The sequence below is a fragment of the Hemitrygon akajei genome, chromosome 23, assembly GCF_048418815.1.
Source record: "Hemitrygon akajei chromosome 23, sHemAka1.3, whole genome shotgun sequence".
Taxonomy (NCBI): domain Eukaryota; kingdom Metazoa; phylum Chordata; class Chondrichthyes; order Myliobatiformes; family Dasyatidae; genus Hemitrygon; species Hemitrygon akajei.
Window position 1 is genome coordinate 51,037,217 of NC_133146.1, and position 25,977 is coordinate 51,063,193.

The following is a 25,977-nucleotide window of genomic DNA, read 5'->3' on the forward strand; positions in this document are numbered from 1 at the left end:
AATTTCGCCCGTCATAAATATGGCAGCCTCCTTAGATGTCACATCCCATTTACCGTTTGGTCAAATGAATTGTACTTCCTTTGTTAACAAGTCATGGAGGATGGATGTTCACATGGTGTTGTCCGGCTGGAGGGAGACCGTAATGAGAGCCAGTCCTCGTCCAATGTTGACTTCCAACCCTCCAAGTTAGGAACGAAAGAGTAGTATGTGTTACTGCTAGATTTGTTAATTATTTCGGTTGTTAAATTACTGCTGCATGACTGTGTGTACTGAACAACGGTAACGCATAGTAGTTGCTGGAATTCATTTTGAAAAGTCCGAGCGACTGCATGCAACTTGTGGGGAGAATAAAAGTCCCACGTGTAACCAATTTCCACGAAACATGAGGAAATCTGCAGATGCTGGAAATTCAAACAACACACGCATTTCCGCTAGCGGTTTGTGTGTGTGGTTTTAATTCATGATGGACCCGTTTCGTTCGAGGCCGCACGGTGGTCGCTAATTATCATCAGAGTCATAATACTGTATGTTGGTAAAATGCTGGCTATCGGTAGTACGGCGAGCACCCTGTCAGGACAAGGTTTGACAAACTTAGCCTAACCGATACTATAAAGTGCTCCTCACTCCATTGCGGACAACAACCTGCCGAATTCTGTGGAGAATTTTGCAGAACTGGTATTTATTCAGTGCCTATTGCAGGTTGACTCGGTCGCAGGTGCACAATGATGGGTAGAAATTAAAGATTTAAAAGTTCAACCTTTGCCACTGCCGATGATAGCGCGCTTTCCTGGGTGCCCGAGGTCCCGATCCTCAAAATCTCCCTTTCCTTTATTTACCAGAGGCCTCTCTGTTGCATTGAAGACTGTGGTAAACTTCATTATGGACGTCTGCTCTTGCCAAGAAGCTGACCTGACACACGGAAACTGGCCCTTTCATGCGTTCTGTTGTAAACCCCAGTTATTGGAGGGCAGTGTGACTGACAGTTTAATAGAGAACTTTAGACCTTCCTAATGTTGGGTGTAACTCACTCAGTGAATGAGTGGACAGTGATTTGGAGCTGTCTTCAAGGTCGCCTGAGCACCGACATTACCTACTGGCACGTCAGCTAATAAGGTTTGAATGGCCCATGTTGTGGAGTGTAGTTACTATAGATTAAATGGTTTTCCATGAATTCTGAAGATCGCCTACACTTCAAAGGGAACTAGTTTGCTGAGGTGAGCCACATCCCACCGCTGTCTGTAAGGAGAGTGTACTTTCTCCTCTGTGACTGGGGGTTTCCTCAGGTTTCCTTCCACAGTCCAAAGACGTGCTGGTTGGTAAGTTGGTAAGTAAATTGTCCTGTGATTAGGCTAGGATTAACTCGTGGGATTGCTGGGCTGGAGGGGCCAATTCCACACTGTATCTCAATGTATAAATGTTGCAGTAATAAAGATCGAGGAAAATATTGCGTAAAGTTGCAGCCTGGCTCTACTCCAGTCTTTAAAAAATCACGGCTTACATGTCATTCTGGAGCAAATGTAAAATTCGGATGACTTTGAGGAGGAGTATTCCACGTTTTCTCCTGACTGGTAAAATCAAAGGCTTTAGTGAGGTTGAAGAAAGCCTTGTCTAGATTTGTATTGCTAATGCTGTAGGCTATTTCATTCAATAGCTTTCTGTAGAAGCAGTGTGTCCTGCTGATATCATGTTTGGGTGTTCAGCTAAAGATAAGGGGCTGTGATGTTTCAACTTTGGAATGTTGAATCAGCCAATCAGGATGGAGGAATTGGGAGAATGTTCTAGAGAAAGCTGGGTGGAGAGAGATTTGTGATGGACACAGGTGGGATTTGAGGTCTTTTTGGCAGAAGATGTAGAGAGGAGAGAATTGGGAGAGACGGCCACAGGATTCAGTCCAATGGGAAGATGTGATTGCAAGGAGTGCTTCGCAAGTTGAAGGAGTCCAAGATGGGAAGTTCTACTGGAGATTGTTGATGAGGATTCAGCTCTGAGAGCTGGATCATACCCAGCTTTTGGACAATCTGCTCCAACGATGTGCACATTTAGACTGGTTTAATTGTAATGGGCCCTTTTATTTTTTGTATTTTTCTTTTCCTCTCAGTGACAGGTTGATAAAGCTGAAATTAGTAAATACACCTTTTTATAATTGTATGCGATGTACGATCTGTAATTTCTTGCTGACAGATAACTGTGCTTGGGCAGTCTTTTCACTGCATTCACTCAAATCGGGGTTCATTAATCGGAACATCCCAACTTTCCAGTTTGGTTGGACCCAAATCACATTGACCATAGGCGTATATTGTTTAAGGAAGGTGGCCTTCTCTCCGCTGACCCCAGTGGCTGTTAGCAGAGCCGGCTAATAAGCCAAGTTTCCGTACAAGCCCGGTGAGGGGGCTTTACATGTTAAAGATCACACCCAATGTACATCCTGGTGGACGCAATCCACTTGTGATTTTGAATTAGGCTCTTCAGCGCCTAGAAGGCTCCTGCGGACCCTGGCAATGACTTTCTTTTTGGCTTCTGCAGTTACCACAATCAGACTTCTCCACTTTCTTTAAAATGGTCACTGTCACAGCATTTCTTAGGTGTACTGGTATGTCCTCCTCTTCCCATAAATGTCCAATGAGATTGGTGATTTTGTGGCCAAAGCTCTACACTACTGTGCTTCAGAATTTTTGGCTTCTGTTGTTGGCTGAATGGCCATTTGATTACAGATCTCATGAAATCTTCCTACTTCAGGTCAGACATGCTCAGGAAAGTCTTGGGTTTACTACTGATTGATGTTTCTTCCCCAGTAGATCACATCTTAAACAAGGATACATTTTCTACAGGAACAATGGTCTTTGTCTGGGTACTGTGATTTGTAAAACTGTGGTAGCTTGTTATCATCACCCTGACTGAGCCAGGTTGGGGTTGTGTTACTGTGTGAAGCAACAGGAAGATGGGAAAGTATCCCACTGGCCAGTTCCTGCCAATCCTCACCCATAACCTCCTACTGTGTATTATTATTCTGTCATGCCAAGATGGTCAGTCCATGCTTGGATATAACCCACAATGTGTATACAGGTGCCCCCCCCCCCCCACCTTTACAAAGGTAGAGAGTTCCTATGAAACCTTTCTTAAGCCGAAATGGCGTAAAGCGAAGAACCATTAATTTATATGGGAAAAATTTTCGTAAAAGTGAAAATCCTCTTTGTAATGCGAAAACAGGTTACTAATGTAGGTCTTTTGTAAAAGCGAAATGGCGTAAAGTGAACATTTGTAAAGCGGGGGACACCTGTACTCTAATTTGGTTCAGTAACTTCTTGTGTGACTAAGGAGCTGGTGGTGGACCTGAGGAGGGCTGAGGCACCGGTGACCCCTGTTTCCATCCAAGGGGTCAGTGTGGATTACAAATACCTGGGGATATGAATTGACAATAAACTGGACTGGTCAAAGAACACTGAGGCTGTCTACAAGAAGGGTCAGAGCCGTCTCTGCTTCCTGAGGAAACTAAGGTCCTTTAACATCTGCCGGACGATGCTGAGGATGTTCTACGAGTCTGTGGTGGCCAGTGCTATCATGTTTGCTGTTGTGTGCTGGGGCAGCAGGCTGAGGGTAGCAGACACCAACAGAATCAACAAACTCATTCGTAAGACCAGTGATGTTGTGGGAGTGGAACTGGACTCTCTGATGGTGGTGTCTGAAAAGAGGATGCTATCATGCCATCTTGGACAATGTCTCCCATCCACTCCATAATGTACTGGTTAGGCACAGGAGTACATTCAGCCAGAGACTCATTCCACCGAGATGTAACACTGAGCGTCATAGGAAGTCATTCCTGCCTGAGGCCATCAAACTTTACAACTCCTCCCTAGGAGTGTCAGACACCCTGAGCCAATAGGCTGGTCCTGGACTTATTTCCACGGCATAATTTACTTATTATTTAATTATTTATGGTTTTATATTGCTATATTTCTACACTATTCTTGGTTGGTGCAACTGTAACGAAACCCAATTTCCCTCGGGATCAATAAAGTATGTCTGTCTGTCTTTGTTGAACAGATTCTGGTAGCCAAATGCAGTGCCTCAACTGGTTTTCCAAGAGACACAATCCTCAGAAACTTCACAAAAGTTTTAAAATATGACACTGAGCCATAATGAAGCAAACAATCAAAAGTTTAGTTAAAAGTGGTGAGATTAAGGAATAAAGCTCATAAATAAGGACAGGGAGAAAGTGAGATGAAGATATTTGGGGAATTCAAGTATTTGGTGTGTCAGCACCGAGAATAAAATAAGGTAACTAAAGTAGCTGAGCCCCAAACACTCGCACTCTTACGACACAAGCATTCTTTTATTTTACTTGTGCAGAAGAACAGGATGACCCCTGTCACCCACAGTGTTCTGAAGTTTGAACAGAAACTGCTATTTTACACAGAATTTATCAGAAACGGACATTCATCATTGTCAATAGTATAAAGGAGTTAAAAGTCAATCGAAACTTCAAGCGGACAGACGATGATATTTTGAAGTTAGTAAAGACAATAGAACTTTAGTTGTTAGGTTTATTTCACATCCTTCTATTATGTTGATTTTTGTCTGTCTTCAACACCCCCTATAATGTAAAGGGACACTATGTTTTAGGAAGACAACTGGAAAAATCTCACTACAGAGGCCCCTGAACATCCTCTACATAGCACCATCCAGAGACAGAGAAGCAGTTTCAGCGACAGGTTACTGTCGATGCAATGCTCCTCAGACAGGATGAAGAGGTCAATACTCCCCAATGCCATTAGGCTTTACAATTCAACTGCCAGGACTTAAGAACTTTTTTTAAAGCTATTATTAATGCTTTTTGAGTTAGTGATTTAGATGCATATCATATTATTACTGAGTTAAGTATTGTATGTAATGAGTTTTTGCTACAACAAGTGTATGGGACATTGGAAAAAATGTTGAATTTCCCCATGGGGATGAATAAAGTATCTATCTATCTATCTATCTATCTATCTATCATTTGTTTGGCTTGAGTACACATTGCTGCAGTGATCCCAGCCTATCTAAACAGAGGTCTCTAGCAGTCTCACTTAACTACAACTGCCCCAGGCTGTCCTTGCCTTACTGCAACTTCCTCAGGGGCCTCGGCGCTGAAGGTACAACTGTGAGCCGTTATATTTGGGATGATCATGTCAAGCATCTCTGAAGGACAATGAACACCAGGTACAGGAGTGCTTGGAAGGGATTGTGAGCTCTGGTGTGAACTTTAAAACTGAGGTAAAATAAAAGCAGGAAATATGATTGAGACAGCACCTATGAAATGAAAAGCAGAATTAATGTTTCCGAGTGAAGACTTTTTGTCATGACCAGGAATGACAACAGTTTAAATTTCCAGATAAGATGAGAGATGGATGGCTGAATCAATAAGATCTTCACATCATTGCACACATCCTATAAATTCTTAAAATGCTATGAACTTAATTTTCATGGATTAAAAATTAATATTCTGCAAACTACTTATGCAATTTCATACATTTTGGAATTCAATCTAAAAGCGAAAGTAAGGTGATTAATAAGTATAACTTTAATGTGCAAGTGTCTTCCACCTACTGAAGAATTTGATATCCTTGCAAATTACAGAGTTGCCATGTTGATATGAGTGTTTTAGTGTCTCCTGAAATCTAATGACTACTAAGCATCAACATCACTTTTAATCCAATACTCAATACCAAATATACAACTATTATTGGAAACAAAATCACAGTCCAAACTCCACAGTAGAGTAGCACAGTTTTTGAGAAAAAGTAAATCATAACATTTTATTTTTTAATAAAAGGGCTTGTAATTAAATGAATTATTGATCTGTATCACACCAGATATTGATGTGAAGTTTTAATTCTGAGATTTTTTTTGCTTTGCAGTTGGGACCATGCTTATGAAAGGGAACTCAAGGGTTTCAATGAATCAGGAGAAACAAGTGAGATTTGGTAAGAAGCAAAATTAATTGGACACCATGACTTGCATAGAGTGGACATTAGGAATACTTATCCACTCTTCCCCTCTACCAACTCTACTAGCTATTTAAGTTAAAGGAAAACAATCTTCAAAATGGGATAAAATATATTAAAATCCATCAACGATACAGTGAAATGTGTTGGTTGTGCATTTTCATTGACACGGTGCCTTGTGGGGAGCCACAGTAGCCATGTGGTCCTTAAAGAGACCCACAGCCTTTATTCCACTTCTGTTAAGTCATTGGACTTTTACCCATTAGACCCCCCTCCCCGATCATTTACACTCCATGTACTTTGATCCTCAAATCCCATCCCTTTTCCTGATGTGCCTTTTATAATCCATGAGCCTTGCAGACAATGAGCAACAGTGCTGGAATCTGGATTGCCTATTCACATGCTCTTGGACTGGACAGGGCATGGCAAAGGAAGGATTTGGTTGTGACTGCCAACCCAGTCAGCGTAGTGATGTCATATCCAAATCCTATTGACCCACGGTATTGAATAAAAATAAAAGCTGACGAAGTGTATTGATCGGTGTCCATCCCTTTGGTTTAATATTGACCCTAGCTGTTAAACGTTGGCAGTGGGCATCTTTGTCATCACTGTTAAAATGGCTTAATGCAATAAAAGTATCGCATAGGAACATCATTTCCACTTATAACAAGGAATTCAATGGGTAAATGGTGGGGTCATGTTACAGAAAATAGTGATTTGGCTTGTTTTCTCTAAATGGTACCCTTCCAATACCAACACTGTCATTTGTGTCAAAATAATCACATCTGAAAATGTACTGAACTGTTAATGGAAAAATATTAAAAACCTTAGAAATTCCCTTCACACTCAAAGGGAACACTATGAATGCTTCCCAGTAGGAATATTCTCAGCAAGCCATTCTTCTATGATAGCCTGTCCAATGCTGAAATTTTATGTTAACGTTTAATGTTCATCATTCTAATGACGACTTTAAAATCCTTTAAAATATTACTGAGATATTTATGTCATAACATAAATATTTTTTACTGTGATTTACGGTTGAGTACAGAGAAGATCAGAAAACAGTCAGCCCGCTCTGAATCCTGAGCAGTGGGAGGGTAAAGCTGCCCATTTTTGTGCTCTTAGTTGGAACTTAGTTTGAAATCTCACAAATACGTTTAAGACAAGATCTGATCCATTACTTAATAGCTTTATAATGCTTTCTTTATAGGTTTATAGTTTAATACGTATAACCTAGGCAAAGGTTCAGAGAACAGCCTGAGACTCATTTGGACAACTTTTTCTTCAAAACAGGGTAAAATATATTCAGGAAAGTGAATTAGTGGTGGGAAGAGAAAGAATGATGTTTGATTAAATATTCAAAGCTATATTTTAAATTAGTGTCTTTTAAGTTTAAAAACTCTTGAAGAACTGTAGGATTGGTCAACAATAAATGTGGTTAATATATTTATTGTATTTACTATTTAATGACATTTTATTGGTCTTGTGTGTATGTGGTTCACTGCTGCCATGATTGCACTTGTTTGATAAATAGGCTGTGTTTCATGTTCGAAGACAAATGTTTAGTATTGTGGATTAATTAATCAGCAAATGTCACAAGCCCCATTTCTTCTAGGTTTGGTGAAGAAAGTATGGATCGCATCCTAAACTGGTTAGAAAAGCATAATATTCCAAAAGATGCTGCCATGTTGGATATTGGGACTGGAAATGGAGTTCTTTTAGTTGAGCTAGTAAGTATATATCATTATCCAAGAAAACATGTAAGTAAAATCTAATTTGTTTGAGTTAAGTCTTTGGTTTTGTCTTTATAGTCAGCATCAAGTCAAGTCACTTTTTATTGTCATTTCAACCGTAACTGCTGGTACAGTACATAGTAAAAATGGGACAATGTTTTTTCAGGACCATGGTGTTACATGACACAGTACAAAAACTAGACTGAACTACATTTAAAAAAAAACACAGAAAAAGAACTACACTAGACTACAGACCAACCCAGGACTGCATAAAGTGCACAAAACAGCGCAGGCATTACAATAAATAATAACAAGACAATGGGGCAGTAAGGTGTCAATCCAGGCTTTGGGTATTGAGTCTGATAGCTTGGGGAAAGAAACTGTTACATAGTCTGGTCATGAGAGCCAGAATACTTCCCAGACAGCAGGAGGGAGAAGAGTTTGTATGAGGGGTGCATGGGGTCCTTCATAATGCTGTTTGCTTTGCGGATGCAGTGTGTAGTGTAAATGTCCAAAATGGCAGGCAGAGAGACCCCGATGATCTTCTCAGCTGACCTCACTATCCGCTGCAGGGTCTTGTGATCCAAGATGGTGCAATTTCCGAACCAGGCAGTGATGCAGCTGCTTAGGATACTCTCAGTACAACCCCTGTAGAATGCGATGAGGATGGGGGGGTGGGAGATGGACTTTCCTCAGCCTTTGCAGAAAGTAGAGATGCTGCTGGGCTTTCTTTGCTATGGAGCTGGTGTTGAGGGACCAGGTGAGATTCTCCGCCAGGTGAACACCAAGAAATTTGGTGCTCTTAACGATCTCTACCGAGGAGCCACAATGTTCAGCGGGGAGTGGTTGCTCCGTGCCCTCCTGAAGTCATCAACCATTTCTTTTGTTTTGTTCACATTCAGAGACAGGTTGTTGGCTCTGCACCAGTCCATTAGCCGCTGCACCTTCTCTCTGTAAGCTGACTTGTTGTTCTTGCTAATGAGACCCACCACGGCCGTGTCATCGGCGAACTTGATGATGTGGTTTGAGCTGTGTGTTGCAGCACAGTCGTGGGTCAGCAGAGTGAACATCACTGGACTGAGCACACAGCCCTGGGGGGCCCCCGTGCTCAGTGTGATGGTGTTGGAGATGCTGCCTCCAATCCGGACTGACTGAGGTCTCCCAGTCAGGAAGTCTAGTATCTAGTTGCAGAGGGAGGTGTTCAGGCCCAGTAGGCTCAGCTTTCCAATCAGTTTCTGAGGGATGATTATGTTGAATGGTGAACTGAAGTCTATGAGCAGCATTCAAATGTATGTATCTTTTTTGTCCAGGTGGTTTAGGGCCAGGTGGAGGGTGATGGCAATGGCATCGGCTGTTAAGTGGTTGGGATGGTACACAAACTGCAGGGGGTCCAGTGAGGGGGGCAGCAGGGTCTTGATATGCCTCATGACGAGCCTCTCGAAACAGTTCATGATGATGGATGTGAGTGCAACGGGATGGTAGTCATTTAGGCAGGACACTGAAGACTTCTTCGGCATGGGGACGATGGTGGCAGCCTTGAAGCACGTTGGAATGGTGGCGCTGCTCGGAGATGTTGAAGATGTCAGTGAGAACATCTGCTAGCTGGTCTGCACATCCTCTGAGCACTCTACCAGGGATGTTTTCTGGTCCAGCAGCCTTCCGTGGGTTGACCCTGCACAGGGTTCTTCTCACATTGGCCACGGTGAGACACAGCACCTGGTCATTTGTAGGAGGGGTGGACTTCCTCGCCGCCATGTCATTTAATCAAAGCCTAAATTAGACCTTCTCTACAATCAGCTATATCAGTTAAAACTGCCCAACGTATCACCAGCAGCAGCCTACCCACCATCAAGGACATGTGAACAGAAAGGTGCCAGAAAAATTCCAGCAATATCGTGAAGGATCCCACCCACCCTGCTCATGAACTGTTAGTCCCACTCCCATCTGGGAAGAGGTTATGTCGAGTATCCACGCCAGGATCCCTAAACTCAAAACCAGTTGCTTCCACCAAGCCATCAGGCTGACCATCACCTCCAGTCACTAATCAATAACACCCAGCATCATTTTATGTACATAAAACCAGTCTACACATGGTACTTGTGTCTAAGACGTTTGCACAGGATTGTAGTCATTTTACATATTGCACCGTACTGCTGCCACAAAAAAAACAATTTCATGACATGTGAGTGATGATAAACTTGATTCTGATATGGGTGGACTGAGAGTGGGAAGGGGGCAGGGAGAGGGGAATCCTGGTTTGGAAAAGGGGGAGTGGGAAGCACTAGAGAGGCATTCTGTAATGATCACTAAACCAATTGTTTGACTCAAATGACCTTCCCTGGTGTCTCTGGGCTGGGTGTGTCTGCACTGTTGTCAGCCACCCCCCCCCCCCCCCCCCCCAACCCCTGTCCCTGGTACTCCTTCCCTGCCACCTGTCCCACACCCCTCCCATGGTGCTCTGCCCTCACCATTCCCAATATCCTTTGTTCCCGACAAATTCACAATACTGTGCAGAAGTCTTAAGGCACCCTAGTGCATGTTCGCGCGCTCTCTCTCGTGTGTGTCTTAAGACTTCTGCACAATACTGTATAATTGTATTTTAATGGATTCCATCTCTATTGTTGTGTTTTTTTGATTTTCATTGTATTCATTATGCTTATTTTGTGTTTTTTATGCTGCTTCAGATACAGGATAATAATAATTTCATTCTTATTAGCATTCATGTACTGAGTAATGACAAATATAAACAATATTGAATCTTGAATCACTGTTATTCTTGTTGTTTTGGGGCTGTAAACACTTGGATAATCTTGTCTTTGCCTTCTGATCATTTAGTATTAGTTTGGTTCCTGTTCCTTGTTCTGCTCACAGTCGTCGTTTTGACTGTGTTTACCCTGCCCACCTCAGGTGTCCTTTCCTACATTCTGCTTTCTATCCTTAAAATGGTACTCTGTAACCCTCCTAAACCTCTCTCGCTGTCAGTTCGGAGGTCATGGAAGGTGCTTTGAAATACCTCTGTATGTTAGGAATTCTATCGAGATGCACGTTGTTTTGCAATATATTGAATACTATTTTCCAAATCATTTTTGGCCTCTAGCTTGCTGATTGTATGTGATCTGGCAGTCCTGTTCAGGCTGCAACACTCTATGTACATATACACATACAGAGGCTCTTAATAGTTGGGATACATGAGGGCCCAGCACATTCTGGCCCAATTGTTCGGCTGCCCTAATTAGTTGATCTTTCATGGATATAGTAAAAAAAAGGTATAAAAAGACAAACTGCTGTATAATTAAGTAACAAATTATGTATTTAAATGAACCATGGAGCTAATTAGAACCCTATCAGTCCCACTATAAAACTGTGTATTAGTTCCTAATAGTTATCGACAGAGGAATTCATCCACTGTATGCTCCCATGTTCCTTTGACTGGAAAAGAACAACATCAGGGCAGACACCTAGTGTAGATAATGAACTTTCTTCATACAATGCTCACAATGACTGCATCCTCCAAATCTTCATTTTCATTGCAACATTCAAGGTGATTGTCGGTACCTTTAAATTCATCGTAGGTCCTAACTTGTTGAAGCAGTAAAATCATTTCATTTTCACTCCCAGCTGTTTCTCACATCTCCAAGCCTAAATGCTTGAAACCGCAATGAGCAGAATAGATCTGAATTATCTTACTCCTTATTTCTCACCAACTATCCGTGACATGAGACTGACGCTAGTTAGAAACTGTCCAGCAACAGTCTCCTATCTGCGTAGTGTCCCAAATAAACAAAGGGAATTCCAGCTATTTTCCCAATTAGTTTCTGTTGTTTAAGATTTGTCCCAAATTAACCGCTTCCCTGATTAAATGATGGCCCAATTAACTGGAATCCACTGCCTTTCAAACAGGTTGATTGGCAGATGCATCTGGAATCTAGGTACCTTTAAAATTTAGAAGCAAGTTTAGAATGTTCTAAGATTAATAAACATGCTGTAATTATACTTGTGTAGCTAAAATGGTTTTTTAATATAGTATTTTAAGGAGCTGAATAAGCATCTTGACTATTTAAAATTCACATTTGTAGAATTATACAGATCTAATCTAGTATTAGGAAAGGATGGGGAGTAAAAATGGGGGACGACAAACAATTTGTATTGACATCAGTAGTAGGGAAAATGCTGGGATCCATTATGAAGGAAGTGATAATAGGACATTAGGAAACAATAACAGAATTGGAGCAATAAAGGTCCACATGGATTAATGTAAAGGAAATCATATTTGAGAAATACCATAGATTTTTGAGGTTGCAACTAATAGAACAGGTAAGAGGCTGCAGGTAAATAGGGTGTATTTCAACTTTAAGAAGGGCTTTGACATGGTGCCCCGTAGGAGGGGACTAAACAAAACAGGAGGATAGTTGTAAGTTACAAGATGATATTGACCAGTTGATATGATGGAGTAACACAGCACAGAACTGGGCCTTTCAGCCTATCTGGCCCATGCAGATCAAGATGGCCCATCCAAATTAGCCTCATTTGCCAGCAGCTGACCCATAACCTTTTAAACCTTTCCAGTCTGTGTACCTGTCCCACAGTTTTTTAAAAAAGTTGTTATTGTACCTGCCTCAAGCACTTTTTCTGGGAGTTCAATCCACAGAGATACCATCTTTTATATAAATAAAGTTGCCTCTCAAGTTCCCATAGATCTTTCCCTCTCACCTTCAACCTATGACCTGAGTTCGGATTTCAAGTCCGGTGTCCTCTGTAAGGAGTCTCTGTACGTCCTCCCTGAGGAATGCTTGAGTTTCCCCAGGTTCTCCAGTCTCCAGGCCAAAAACGTACTGAGTAGATTAATTAGTCATTGTAAATTGTCCCATGATTAAGTTAGGGTTAAATCGGGGTTGTCGGGGGTTATTGGGGCAGCATGGCTTGAAGGGCCTACTCTGTGCTGTATCAGATAGATGGATTAGGTAGATAATCCGAACAATGGGAAAAAGACTGAATGCATGTACTATCGCTATGCCACTCCTGATTTTTATATTGGCAGAGCAATGCAGATGGAATTTAATCTTGATAAATGCAAGGTACATATTGGAATATTAATAACAGCAGGATATACATAAAGAATGATAGAGGAATCCCCGAGGCTTCTCTGTGAACAAGTCTAAGTGTTTCTGAAGGTGGCAGCACAGGTAAATGAAGTGGTGAGGAAGAGCTGGGGTATGGACTACACGCAGAACAGTAACGGTCCAACTTTATAAAACATTTGTTAGGTCACAGCTGGAGTATTGCATTCCGTTCTGGTCATTACATTGTGAGGAAGGTTGTGATTGCTTTAGAGCAGGGGTCCCAACCTTTTTTTATGCCATGGGCCCCTACCATTAACAGAGGGGTCCATGGACCCCAGGTTGGGAACTTCTGCTCTGGAGATATTGGTGACGTAGAACACTGCAAGTCTGGTTCACGGATTCCTTAGCAGGGGAGCCGCGTTGCCTGGCTTGTCGCAAGGAGTAGGCACGTGCCACAGGGCCGCCTGCTGCAGCCGACTGGGAGAGGAGACGCCAAGGCGGTGTGGAATCCGCAACAGTTGTGGGCTGACCCCTCCTGTCCATGCTGCTCTCCAGTGGTCACTCAGTGGACGAACAAGCTGGACCATAAATCTACAGTCATGGCACTCAGAGACTTGGGCTATGTTTATTATTTTTCTTTGTGACTGCATATTTTTGTGAAATCGTATGCGCTGTGTGCTGTTGGTAATAAGTTTTGCACCTTGGCCAGGAGGAACACTGTTTCATTTGGCTGTATTCATACATGGTTGAATGATAATTCAACCTGAACTTGGACATAGAGACAATATTTGCCAGGATGTTGCATGGAATGGAACATTTTCAACTGTGGCAGGATTTCTTTTCCTTGGTGTAGAAGAGATTAAAAAGACTTGACAGAGACGTTCAAACTTGGGTGGTGGGGTGGAGATGCATCTCTACCAAAGGAGGTGTAAGTTGCCCCTTCCCTCCACTAGCCTGCAGGTCACCATTGGGTGAGGTGTAGCACCTGCTCACCCCCCGATCAAGGTGACGTGAAGCCATGGGAATAAGTGGTAGATGGTCATATGAGCAGCTGGTGCACATCACAAGTCCTGGTTATGCAACCACTGATACCAGGCAGACAATCTCTGAAGAGTGTTGATAGTGGCTGGGGTCACCCGTCTTGTAAAGACACTGTCCAGAAGAAGGCAAGAGTAAACCACTTCTGTAGAAAGAATTGCCGAGAACAATGATAGTCATGAATAACAGCAGGATATACATAAGAATAATAAAGGAATCCCTGAGGCTTCTCTGTGAACAAGTCTAAGTGTTTCTGAAGGTGGTGACTGAAGTGGTAAGGAAGGCATATGGGGTACTTACCTTCAATAGCTGGGGCATCGACTTCTGATCTCCTATGTCATACGACATGGCACATAAAGACGATAATAAGATAGAATGGGTAGGTAGTAGGAAATTTCTTCCTGTATCAGTGGTGTCTAACATTAGGGGGCCTAGTTTTAGGGAAGTGGGGAAAAGTTTTAGAGGGGAAGAATCATTTCACTCAGAGAGGGTTAGAATCTGAAATGCACTGTTGAGTGGAAGGCCAGACTTTTCACAACCTTTAAGAAGTAACTACAAAGTACTTGAATCACCAAAGCATTTATATCTAGAGCACACCTGCTGGCAAATAGGATGATTTTGGACAGCCACTTGATGGTTGTCATGGAGATGGTGGGCCTGAGGGCCTGTTTCTGTGCTGTGACTATATGCCTCTCAAACATATGAGACGAAGATAATACTGTGGATTGATTAATAGGTGGGAAGCAGGGAATAGGAAGAGGCACTGAGTAAAACATCCGTTACATGGTCTTCTCCTTTGTCTATTTATTATGCTCTTATTTTCAAATTGTCAAATTTGAAAATTGTCAAATTTGTGTTGTGTTGTGCTGTCTCGTGCAAAAGATTTCAGTGGATGCAGTTGCATTGCTGAAGGGTATAATTTAATTAGCAGGAACAATAGGTTTGAGATTTCCATAATTATCAAAATTTGAGAACATGTCAAATGTGAAAATCCTCAAATCTAAAAATTTATCAATGTGTGTAATTTTAACAGAGTTCATAATTAAAGACTGCCATTTCATATTTTAATTATATTCTTAACTAATATTGGTACTTTGTTATTTATTTAAGGCAAAAGCTAGGTTTACCAATCTTTCTGGAATTGATAATTCATCCACTGCTGTAGAGCTTGCTAAAGCTGTTGCTGAAAAGGAAGGGATATTGTCTGTGAATTTTCAGGTATGGATTTTATCAAAGCTTTCACTTCAAACCTTGTTATTTAAAATATCATAATGGATAAATCAAACAATGAGATAATAACTCAGCCAATGTCGAATGGCAGAGGAAACTCAAAGGGCCGAATGGCCTTGTTCTGCTCCTTTGTCTTATGCTCTAGTTATTGATGTTTTCTCAGACAAACATTTTCTCCACTCCCTCTAATTATTTACACCTCTTTCCTCACCCCATGAAAACTGACACAAGAGATACTTCAGATGCTGGAAATCTTGAAGAACACACTCAAAATGCTGGAGGAACTCAGCAAGTCAGGCAGCATCTCCTCACTCCTCTATATTCTGGCTTCTTCCCTCTTCCCCTGCAGTCCTGATAAAAGGCCTTGGCCCGAAATGTCAACTGCTGGTTGACTTGTGTTTTGTGTGCGTTGCCCATGAGAACTGAATTACATTTGCAGACATTCCCCTTGTATTTAATCTTTAATGTCCTTCTGCAGACTGAATCTACCTTGTAATTTGCTTTTTCACCTATCTTTGTAAAGTGTCAGCTACAATGCAGGCAGACTTGTATTTAGATCACACTTTAATGAGTTCTTCACTTATCTTTGGGGAAGACTGAAATCTGGGAAAGGCTGTCTGAAGATTTCAAAAGCACTGGGAGTTAGCTTGCACATCTCTCCTTAGGAGGATTTGTCAATCTGATTAGCTATGATGCTGAGCAGTTTTTAATATAATTAAGTGGGCATAATTGACTGGTGTTACAGTGAATGAAGGGGGTGTGTTCTGATGTCATGATTATTTTTATCTCTGCAATTCCTTGATCCATGCAAAAGCTTTGATGCCTTTTCATGCAAAATGTTATAGTTCTGACAGCAAATAGTTGTTCCAAATACCCTGACAACGCAATGCTAGTTATTAAGTGCAGTGGATGATATGGAAATCAGATACTGAAACTGCTTATTCAGATGAATTTGGCAATAATAAAACCGATATTGTGTCTGCACTATATAACAATAATTCCTTTTCTACCATGAGTTAATAAAATTTTAATCTGTAGTCTACAGTTCAAATTCAAATTTTTAGTCATTGTAATAAAACCTCTTCTCTTATTTGTTCACGAATATGTCAAGTATTGAAGGAATTCTCACTTAACCAGCTATAACATTTACCACAGAAATGTCAATTAATTAAATGCTGTCACATTAATTAACTTAGAATATTAGTAATGCAGTGGATTCCATTTAATTGGGATGCTTCAGGATCAGTACATTTCGGCAGCTGACCAAATTAGCTGAAGTTTCATGGAAATAGTTAAAAATACATATAAAAGACAAAATACCATTGAACTGAGTAACAAATTATGTATTTAAATAAAATACCTGACAAATTAGGACACTAATAAGACCACTGCAATACAGGTAGTCCCCAAGTTACGAACGTCCAACTTACGGATAACTCGTACTTACGAACCGAGGAAGGAGAACGCCGTCCGCCATTTTAAGTCAGAACGCGATGCCGTCCGCCATTTTAAGTCAGAACGCGACGCCGTCCACCATTTAAAGTCAGATCGTGACACCATCTGCCACTTTAAGTCATTGCCGTTGACACTGTGTTGAGTGTTTAACTTTGTATTTGGCTTAAATTTTTCTTAGCAAGATTCACCCTGACCCTGTCCCCCCCTGTCCCAGTCGGCTGGTGCCGCAGTGAGATCAGCGCCGGGCTCGAGTTCGATCCAGTGACAGACCGCTCCTGTGCCGGGTTGATGTCGAGCTTGAAACTCGATCTTGTGAAAAGAAACACTGCCACCTCCAGTTTAAATTCCCACGCGGAATATTGTGGAGGATCAAATACCCAAACCCAGCACAGCCCCCACTTGTCCCATTTAGCCTGTCTCAGTGCGGTGGTCCATAGGACCCAGCAGAGCTCAGGACCCGCCGCCCGCAGTGTTTCTGTTCCATTGATGGGAAGCGATTGCGATTGAAAAGAAAGTGGAAATAATAAAGCGTTTGGAAAGAGGTGAAACACCATCGGTCATTGGAAAATCGTTAGGCTACAGTCGGTCAACGATCGGAACAATTTTAAAGGATAATGGATAAAGTGAGAATAGTGGAGTATGTGAAAGGCCCTGCTCCGATGAAAGCTACAGTTATTACTAAGCAACGCAGTGGTTTAATTATTGGAATACATACATTTCTTAAGTGTTTTATATGCATAGAAAGGTAAAATATATACTATATACTAAGACAAACGTTTGACTAACTGACGCTAAATAATACCGGATGTACTTATTCCGACTAACGTACAAATCTGACTTAAAGACGGACTCAGGAACGGAACTTGTACGTAACCTGGAGACTGCCTGTACAATAAAACTGTTATTCTGAATAGTTATTGACAGGAAGTCATCTATAGTACGTGGTGTGTTCTTTTGATTGGCTGCAAATGAATAAAGTCAGCGTGAACCCCTAGTGGAGATAATGGACTGCCTTCATACAGTTGCATCCTCCAGATCTTCATTTTCATTGTAGCATTCAAGATGATTGTCGATGCCTTCAAATTCTTCGTAGGTCCTAACTTGTCGAAGTAGTAAAATTGTTTCATTTTCACTCTCAGCCATCTCCAAACCTGAATACTTGAAAGCACAGTGAGCAAAACAGATCTGAATCATCTTATTGCTTATTTCTCACCAACTATCAATGACAAAATTAAATTTTTGAAAAGACATGCAACTGACCCTATTTTAAAGCTGGTGTAGTGCTTCAACGGTCATGCAAGTGCACACAACTGGTGCTGGTTAGAAACTTTAGCAATAGTCTCCTGTGGCATAGTGTCCCAAATAAGCAAAGGGAATCTTGACTATATTCTCGATTAGCTTTGTTCTTTAAGAGTTATCCCAAATCAGCAGCTGTCCCAATTAAGCGAGGCCCCAATTAACCAGAATCCACTTTATTTATAATTTGTAATCGTGATCATTTCTAGAGAAGCAAGATTACATTCACAAGTGAGTGTGAGACTCTTTTCCCCTTCTACCTACCATGCTGATTTATAAAATGTTTTAAAAAGAGCATCCAGGAATCAGTTAACATTGCTTTATTTTACCTTTAGGTGGCAGACTTTTTGAATCCAGCCCCTTATCTTTCCCATTATGAAATTTGCATTGACAAGGGAACTTTTGATGCCATTAGTCTTAGTTTTGACAACCCGGGTGAGAAACTGAGACGTTATCACCAGTCCTTGTTGAATGTTCTGAAGAATGGAGGGCTGTTCCTTATAACATCGTGTAACTGGACGAAAGAAGAACTTGTCAATCACTTCAATGAAGGTAAATTATCTCCTTACCGATTTTATTGTTGTTTCAAATGATTAGTTTTATAGTTTCTGTAGCAACAGCTTAAAAAGAAACAAAAAGTCGCTGAGAGGTTAAATGAGGGAGTAACGCACTATATGATATGCTTCCAACTAACTGAATTCAAGTCAAAAAAGTACATTTAAAATTTTATTACAAACCAATAGCAAAATCATTCGACTCTTCCATAATTGGATCAAATCCAAACAAGGACGAATGGTCAACATAAATATGCTCTACCGACTCACCTCCTCTCCGTGCTGCCAAGCAGGTGAGCAGCTGACTATATTCATTTATTTTAACCACCACCCGACAATGCACACCGCTCGCTATCCACATGACTAATTGCCTTAACCCTGAGTGAGAGGATGTGCAACACAAATGCAATATAGACAGACAATAAATAGATACGTGGTTCCTACAGTTTCGGAAGTGTGCCCGGGAATGTATCAAAGCAGGATCCTCAGCTGCAGAGGTACATTTTATCCATCTGACCTTTTTACTTTTTGCTGAAAACCATTTTGCAAGAGCATTATTAAATTTTCTTTCAATGGTATTTTTGGGAACAGGTGTTCTTGACATGTCTAGAATTTATCTCCACCTCTAATTATCACGGAGAATGTGGTGATTTGCTCATTGAAGCACTGCTGTCCTTTTGCTGAAGGTCCTCCCACAGTGCTGAGGGGAAAGGAGTTCCTGGATGTAGACACTTGATAAGCTTCCAAGTTAGAATAGTTATGACAAAGAGAAGAGACTGAAGGTGGGCAGTTTCATTGTACCTGCTGTGTTTGTCCTTTTTGCTGGTGGAGACCGCAGATTAGGGAGGTGGTGTTAAAATAACCAAGGTGAGTAATTTTACAGCCAGTTTGCACTGTGGTGACTGTTGTGTGAATGAAGCCACTGGAGAAAAGTACTGGTAGGTATGAAGCAGCCTCCTTATTCAACAAAACAAGATACAGCATGCATTATATTGAGACCCTTTCGGTGGAAGGTCTTCTTGGTCCAGCCCTACACATCAGTTTATGTGCTGAAGCTCAAAGAAGAATTCAGGACAGCTCAAACAAATTCATATTTACAATGCTGACCTTTGAAATACGCACCCCTTTGATACCTCCCTCCTTCGCACCCATAATACAGAAACCCAAATACACACAAGTAACAAATTTTTGCTTTTAATCTTCAATGCATATTCAGATCTGAAGGTTGGTCACTGAAATCAATATTCGCTTTATGTCCTAACCACAAAAACACCCTAACAGTAACAGTGTGTCACTGTGGAAGGAGTGAATGTTTAAGGTGGTTCATAGTGTGCCAATCAAGTGGGTGCTCGGTATTAGATGGCATTGAGCTTCTCAGGAATTTGGTGCTGGATTCATTTGGGGAAAATTCTATCCTACTCCTGACTTGTGTCTTGTAGATGTTGACTAGGCTTTGGGGTGAGTTGCTCATTGTTAGATACCCAACCTCTGACCTGCTCTCCTAGCCGTTGGTCCAGTTAATTTTCTAGTCAATGGTAGTCATCAGGGTACCGGAGGTGAGGTTTTTGGTGATGCTAATGCCATTGTGGTGGATTGTAGATATGTCTTTCCCAAAGGTGGTGTTAAGGCACACCATCCCTCTCCAAGCCGGCAAGGTATAGCACCTGCTTGGTCCCCTGATCAGGGTCACAGGAAGCCATAGGAGCAGGTGGTGGATGGTCGTATGAGCAGCCAGTGCATATCGCAAGTCCTGGTTGTGCGACCACTGCCACCAGGCAGCCAATCTCTGAAGAGTATTGATAATGGTTGAGGTCACCAGTCTTGTAAAGACAGTGCCCGCAAGAAGGCAATGGCAAACCACCTCTGTAGAAAATTTTGTCATAGACCATGATCGCCCATGTCATATGACATGGCATATGATGATGACATCATACAGCACAGTGCATAATGATGATGATGAATGTCATTGGCTGTCCAGGTTAGAGTGACTCTTTCCTAGGTTGGTTTCAAGGAGTGTCTCAAAGGATGAAAAAGAGAAAGAGAGGTTGAGAAGTAGATCTAGAACATTAGACTTTAGAAGATTAAGATGAAATCACCGATAGTGAACTACTAAATTAAAGGGAATCAAGAGGACTAAATCTGAGGTGCATAGAAAGTTTACGGTATAAGTCTAGAGGGGAATGTGAAGAAGTATTAAAACTTAAGGCTTTGCTTAAGTAGGAACTTGTGTAGTTCAGAGGGCACAGGTCGATGGGCGAGTGGAACTTCATGCAGATTAGAATGTAGCAGTAATCTGCAGTTCATGAAGGGAGATGACCAGGAGCACCTCCCCATGTTATTCCCCAATGAGACCTTTTTACAGGGTTAAAATTCTACTATGCTTTGTCACTGTGACCATTCTGTATGTGAATACTGGACGAATGGGCCAAATCATGAGGCCCTGCTCTGGTCCACTCTGGCCAGCTGCCTGCTGCCAAAGGTCTCCAACCATTTTAAAATATCTCTGGTAATGACATATATCTAAAACCAGTGGAAATAGATGGAAATACACAATTAAAAGCATGCAAATATTAAATAAAATATGTAATTAAAAATACTAAAATTAATTTAAAACACTCAGCTTGAATTAAAATTTAAAAGACAGATTGTGTTATCATCTTAATCCAGGTCAGTGGCCCCATTAAGTGCATGTGGTGGTGTAAAGTTGAAAGGCCAGATATGAACTGCATCCCACCAGTGAACTCAGCCTGGCTCAGTGTGTGATAAGCAGTGGATCAGGAGATCACATGAACCAGCACACAGGCAATAACCTGCAGTTTATGTTGCATACGGCAAGATCCAGTGTTAAAGAGAAAAGGAAGGTTTTAATGAAGATTCCGGTAGCATTTGAGCGGAGTTGAGTGATGTGGTCAGCAGAATTAATGATGGTGCAGTCATATGCTCAGATTGCACTCCAGTTCCGTTTTGGGCGGTTTTCAGGGGGAAATGGAGTCAGCTGTTAAAGGACAGTTTGTGACAGGGACCAAAGGTTGCTCCTGCTTTCCAGATTTGTTCAGAAGAAACCTTTGCTCCTACCTATTGGATAAGAAATCTGACATCCTGGATGCAGTGGAGGTCAGATACGAATTGAACCTGGCAGCCCCACCCAACTATATGAGGACCTAGAGAAAGCTGGTGTGGTCAACCATGTCAAAGTTTGTTGGCTAAAGTAAAAAGATAATCAATGTCACAGTCACTTGGGATGTGATTAGTAAGTTTGATAGGAATCTTGGAGTTTGAGAGAGCTGAAAGTCTGATTTATTGGTTTAAGCGAGAAAAATGGATTGGAATTTAGGATGTTAATTGTCTGTGAAAGTAATAATGTTATTTGCAAAGGACTTGCATCCACTTGATTTGGAGATAGTGCTTGCAACAAATATTGGAACAGGAGTATATGAAACCGGATTCTGAGGAAGGCTTAGATTCCTAAATTGCATTTCTTTTGCTCTCCAACTAATTTTCCAAAAGTTCAAAGTAAATTTATTATCGAAGTACGTCTATGTTACCATACACTAACTAGAGATTTGTTTTCTTGCGGGCATTTACAGAAAGGAAAGAAATACAATATAAATTAAAACTATACATAAACAGACAAAGAATCAATATGCAAAAGAAGACAAACTGTACAAATAAAACTTAATATTGAGAACTTGACCCCTAAAGACTACTTGAAAGAGTATTGAAAGTGAGTCTTTGGATCACATAATCTGGCCTTACCAGCTTTTCTCAGATGATCACGAGGGCAAATGAAGAAAAACCAACAGAAGTTAAAAGTTAACTTGTTCCCTTCACGATTTACAGGTCTAGTGCTGAGACTTCAGGATTATACCGGGGCACATCTGCTGCTCCAAAACAGATAAAAGCTGAGCCCAGCAAAGACATTTTAATAACTTTGAATGCCTACAGCTTGTAATTAGTTTGGGCCAGATAGTTTCTCACCAATTATTTAACGTTTAAAGTCTCTTACAATATAATTCATATTTATTTATTTATTCATTTCTTTTCATGTAACCTATAGTCTCTCGCAAGACAATCAACTCCGTCTAACTACTGTAGTGGTAATTTGCAGATCCTTATTAACCCACCAACTCATAATACCTTTGGAATGTGGGGGGGGGGGCAGAGAACCTGGGGAAGGCTCGTGGTCATAAGGGGAACATGCAAACTACAGAAGCAGGGACAGAGGTCAGTCAGTGGAGCTGTGCTGAAGGCACACTTTGTGCTTTGCCACTGGCTGTGTGCATTGGAGAAATCTGTTTCCCACAGCTGCAGTGACTCTGGGGATAGGAGTTATCTGTAATGTAACTGCCATGTACGATGACAGTCTATTTATTCGTTTTATTACAGGATTAGAGTTGCTGGAGGAACTACCAACGCCTAAATTCCATTTTGGTGGAAAAACTGGAAGTAGCATAACAGTGCTGGTTTTCAAACGAAAAGAATGAGGCTGGATAACAGCACGTCCCAAGCACCTCCTGGTGTTCATATCCTAATTACTGCTCTCCTAGAACCAGAGTTACTTAAACAGACCACAGTTGGTCCCCCCCGAGACTCAATACTGTCTTTTATTTATACATGGTGCGCAGTGAACATGTGAAAATGATTATTTTTGTATCAATGTCATGGTTCCACAAAGTTTGAAATTGTTACTAAAACTGTTAGAAAAACAAAACATAAAAGTGATTTGTGTCATTCTTAACATCTAAGACCGGTAATTCTTTTCCTTTCCCCACAAACGCCTGTTACAAAGCACTCTAATGGCCTCTTGTGGTATAATATTATTAATACATAAATCTGTGAACTCATGTTAATCCTGGGGAGGGCATCAGTATTAAAACTGAAGATCACATTTATACCACTCACTCCAAGAAGATTGTGACCTTGGTTTTGAAATCCTGTTTGATCTATGTTAAAAGTCTGCCAAAGCTTGTTTTGATGGATGTTGCATATCAGAAAGATCATAGGAAATCTGAAAGCTATAAACCATATTTCATTCTCAAATTTTGGACATTAGCCAACTCAGTTTTTTGTACTGATTTTTGCCAACTTAAAATTTAATGATAGCCAACATAACATGTCTTGATAGGTGGACAATATTCAGCATCCTTGGCAAAAGAAATTAATTATTTAAAAAAATAATAATTTGATCAGTTCACAAAACTTTCATTTGGCATTTGAGAAGCCAGTTACCTATGGAAGTAGACCATAAGATATAGGAGCAGAATTAGGTAATTTGACCCATCAAGTCTGCTCTGCCATTTCATCATAGTTAATCCATTTCCCTCAGTCCCAATCTCCTGCCTTCTGTCCATATCCCTTTATGCCCAGGCCAATCAAGACTCTGTCAACCTCTGCCTTAAATACACCCAATGACTTGGCCTTCACAGCCACCTTTCGCAAGAAATTCTATAAGTAGTAACTTATAGAATGAAAGATAGTTTTATTAGTTTATTATAATTGCTCATTTGGCATTCTAACCCAGTTAACTGTCATGATTTGCTATACACAGCATTAGATGGTTTTGGCAAAATTTAATATTTTAGACATGAGTAGATGCAATGATCCAGTACAACTTCCTTTTCTTTTAAGTTATTATTTATTGCTGTTTCCTGTCTTACAAACTGTGACACTGTTTTGCTGTTGGGAAAAAAAAACTTATTAACCATCTAGAATAAAAATACAGCCTGTATACAAATGTGCATAAATACTTTATTTATGTTAAGGGAAAAATAAAAGTTTTCTTGTTTTTTGTTTATATTTTTTAGATTTCTTTTTTTGAAGTCCTTGATGGGGTTCAAAATATTGGGGTTAGGTATCTCCTTGGTACCTCATGATCTTTCATAATTTCCCTCAAGGGGTTAACCCTTTTAGTGTGTTAATGAGCTCTTTAATGGTGGAGGGTGTTGGCATGTGGCCAAGTGGTTAAGGCGTTGGTCTAGTGATCTGAAGATCGCTAGTTTTAAAAGCTATTTAAAAACTTTTTAAAAGCTATTAATGCTTTTTGAGACGGTGATTTAGATGCATATCATATTTTTTTTTACTGAGTTAAGTATTGTATGTAATTAGTTTTGCTACAGCAAGTGTATGGGACATTGGAAAAAAGTTGAATTTCCCCATGGGGATGAATAAAGTATCTATCTATCTATCTATCTAGTTCAAGCCTTGGCTGAGGCTGCCTGTGTGTCCTTGAGCAAGGCACTTAACCACACATTGCTCTGCGACGACACCGGTGCCAAGCTGTATGGGTCCTAATGCCCTTCCCTTGGACAACATCGGTGGCGTGGAGAGGGGAGACTTGCAGCTTGGGCAACTGCCAGTCTTCCATTAAAAAAACCCTGCCCAGGCTTGCGCCCTGGAAACTTTCCAAGGCGCAAATCCGTGGTCTATCGAGACTAACGGAGACCTACACACACAATGGTGGAGGGCATCAGGACAATCGCACCTCCCCAACCACAGTAATCAGTCATATTGGTGCATTGACACATCTCACCGTACACTTCCCCTTACCCATCTCATGCTGAAGGTATTGGAGCTCAACTGAAAGTTAAATTCTCATACAATATTTCCACATTCTAGTGTCTGCTTATTTTTACTTCCTGCCTTTTATTCCCATATTGTCTTCAGATCGAAAAGATATGATAAAAGCTGGACCAAACATCGATTTCATCCCTGTCATACTTGCTGCACCCCTGCAGTCTTTTCTCAGGGAGCAAGCTTCAAATCTAATTGCAATCAATGATAGGAATCAAACTTTATTTATCTCTCCCTAACCCTGTTGTGCTGGGTCACCTATTGGTTCATCCATTGTTCTCTCAGCCAGCATTAGATCCCAGCTGTGACTTTCTCTGTCTGCATGTTTTAGTACTACAGCACCTGGTAAATTTATGCCTTGTATCACGAGTGGTTTGCTTTTACAGTTTAATTTTTTATTTTATTGAGATGCAGTGTGGAGGTAGGCCCTTTCGGCCCAGCAATCCCTGATTTGATCCTAGCCTAACAATGAGACAATTTGCAATGATAAACCATCCTGTCTTTGGATTGTGGGAGGAAAGTCACTCAGTGGGTGGGAGGCTGGAAGCGTCATGGGGAGAACATACAAACTCCTTACAGACCGTGGTGGGAATTGAACCTGGGTCGCCTATACTGTAAAGCGTTGTGCTAACCACTACGCTACCATGGAACAAGTGACGACAATGACTACGTTCATTCTTTGGTAGATATTTGGTCTGGTGCTCTATTTTCAGAATATAAATCTGCATTATTTAATCTGGTATAACTGCTGGTTACAAAAAGACACAGTATAACCAAGCAGATGATATAAAAGTAGTGACAGTTAGACCTAAATACTTTATTCTTTGCAGCATTTTTAAATGTTGCGATTGAAAGCTGTTCATGTTCAGAGGTACCTCGAATCAGTGCAACGAACAAATGGAATGCTGGCCAAGAGGATTTATGTACAACAAGTTTGCTCCAATTATGTAATGCACCGTTGAGAACTCATTTGAAATGTTATGTATAGGTCTATTCTCCCCTCCTAAGGAAGGATATATTTCTGATAGCGGGCACGCCATGAAGTTCAGTAGATAGATTT

At 41.0% G+C, this 25,977-nt stretch overlaps 1 protein-coding gene across 2 annotated transcripts; it reads left to right on the top strand.

The window, feature by feature from the left end:
- The first annotated feature begins 57 nt into the window (after positions 1–57).
- eef1akmt2 (EEF1A lysine methyltransferase 2) lies at positions 58–24,141 on the top strand. 2 transcript variants are annotated; one of them, XM_073027616.1, is made up of 6 exons: positions 58–203; positions 5,895–5,960; positions 7,597–7,711; positions 14,923–15,030; positions 18,129–18,345; positions 22,734–24,141. In XM_073027616.1, exons 1-6 carry the CDS (start codon positions 94–96, stop codon positions 22,829–22,831), a joined length of 714 nt encoding a protein of 237 aa, XP_072883717.1. In that variant the 5' UTR covers positions 58–93; the 3' UTR covers positions 22,832–24,141. The 2 variants fall into 2 exon arrangements, with proteins under 2 accessions (XP_072883717.1, XP_072883718.1); XM_073027617.1 differs by having other exon boundaries at positions 65–185.
- The last annotated feature ends 1,836 nt before the right edge of the window (positions 24,142–25,977 follow it).

Coding starts and splice junctions, on each gene's coding strand:
- eef1akmt2 (XM_073027616.1), top strand. CDS start 94: ATGGAGGATGGATGTTCACATGGTGTTGTCCGGCTGGAGGGAGACCGT. Junction 7,712..14,922: donor GAGTTCTTTTAGTTGAGCTA/GTAAGTATATAT, acceptor TATTTATTTAAG/GCAAAAGCTAGGTTTACCAA. Junction 15,031..18,128: donor TATTGTCTGTGAATTTTCAG/GTATGGATTTTA, acceptor TTTTACCTTTAG/GTGGCAGACTTTTTGAATCC.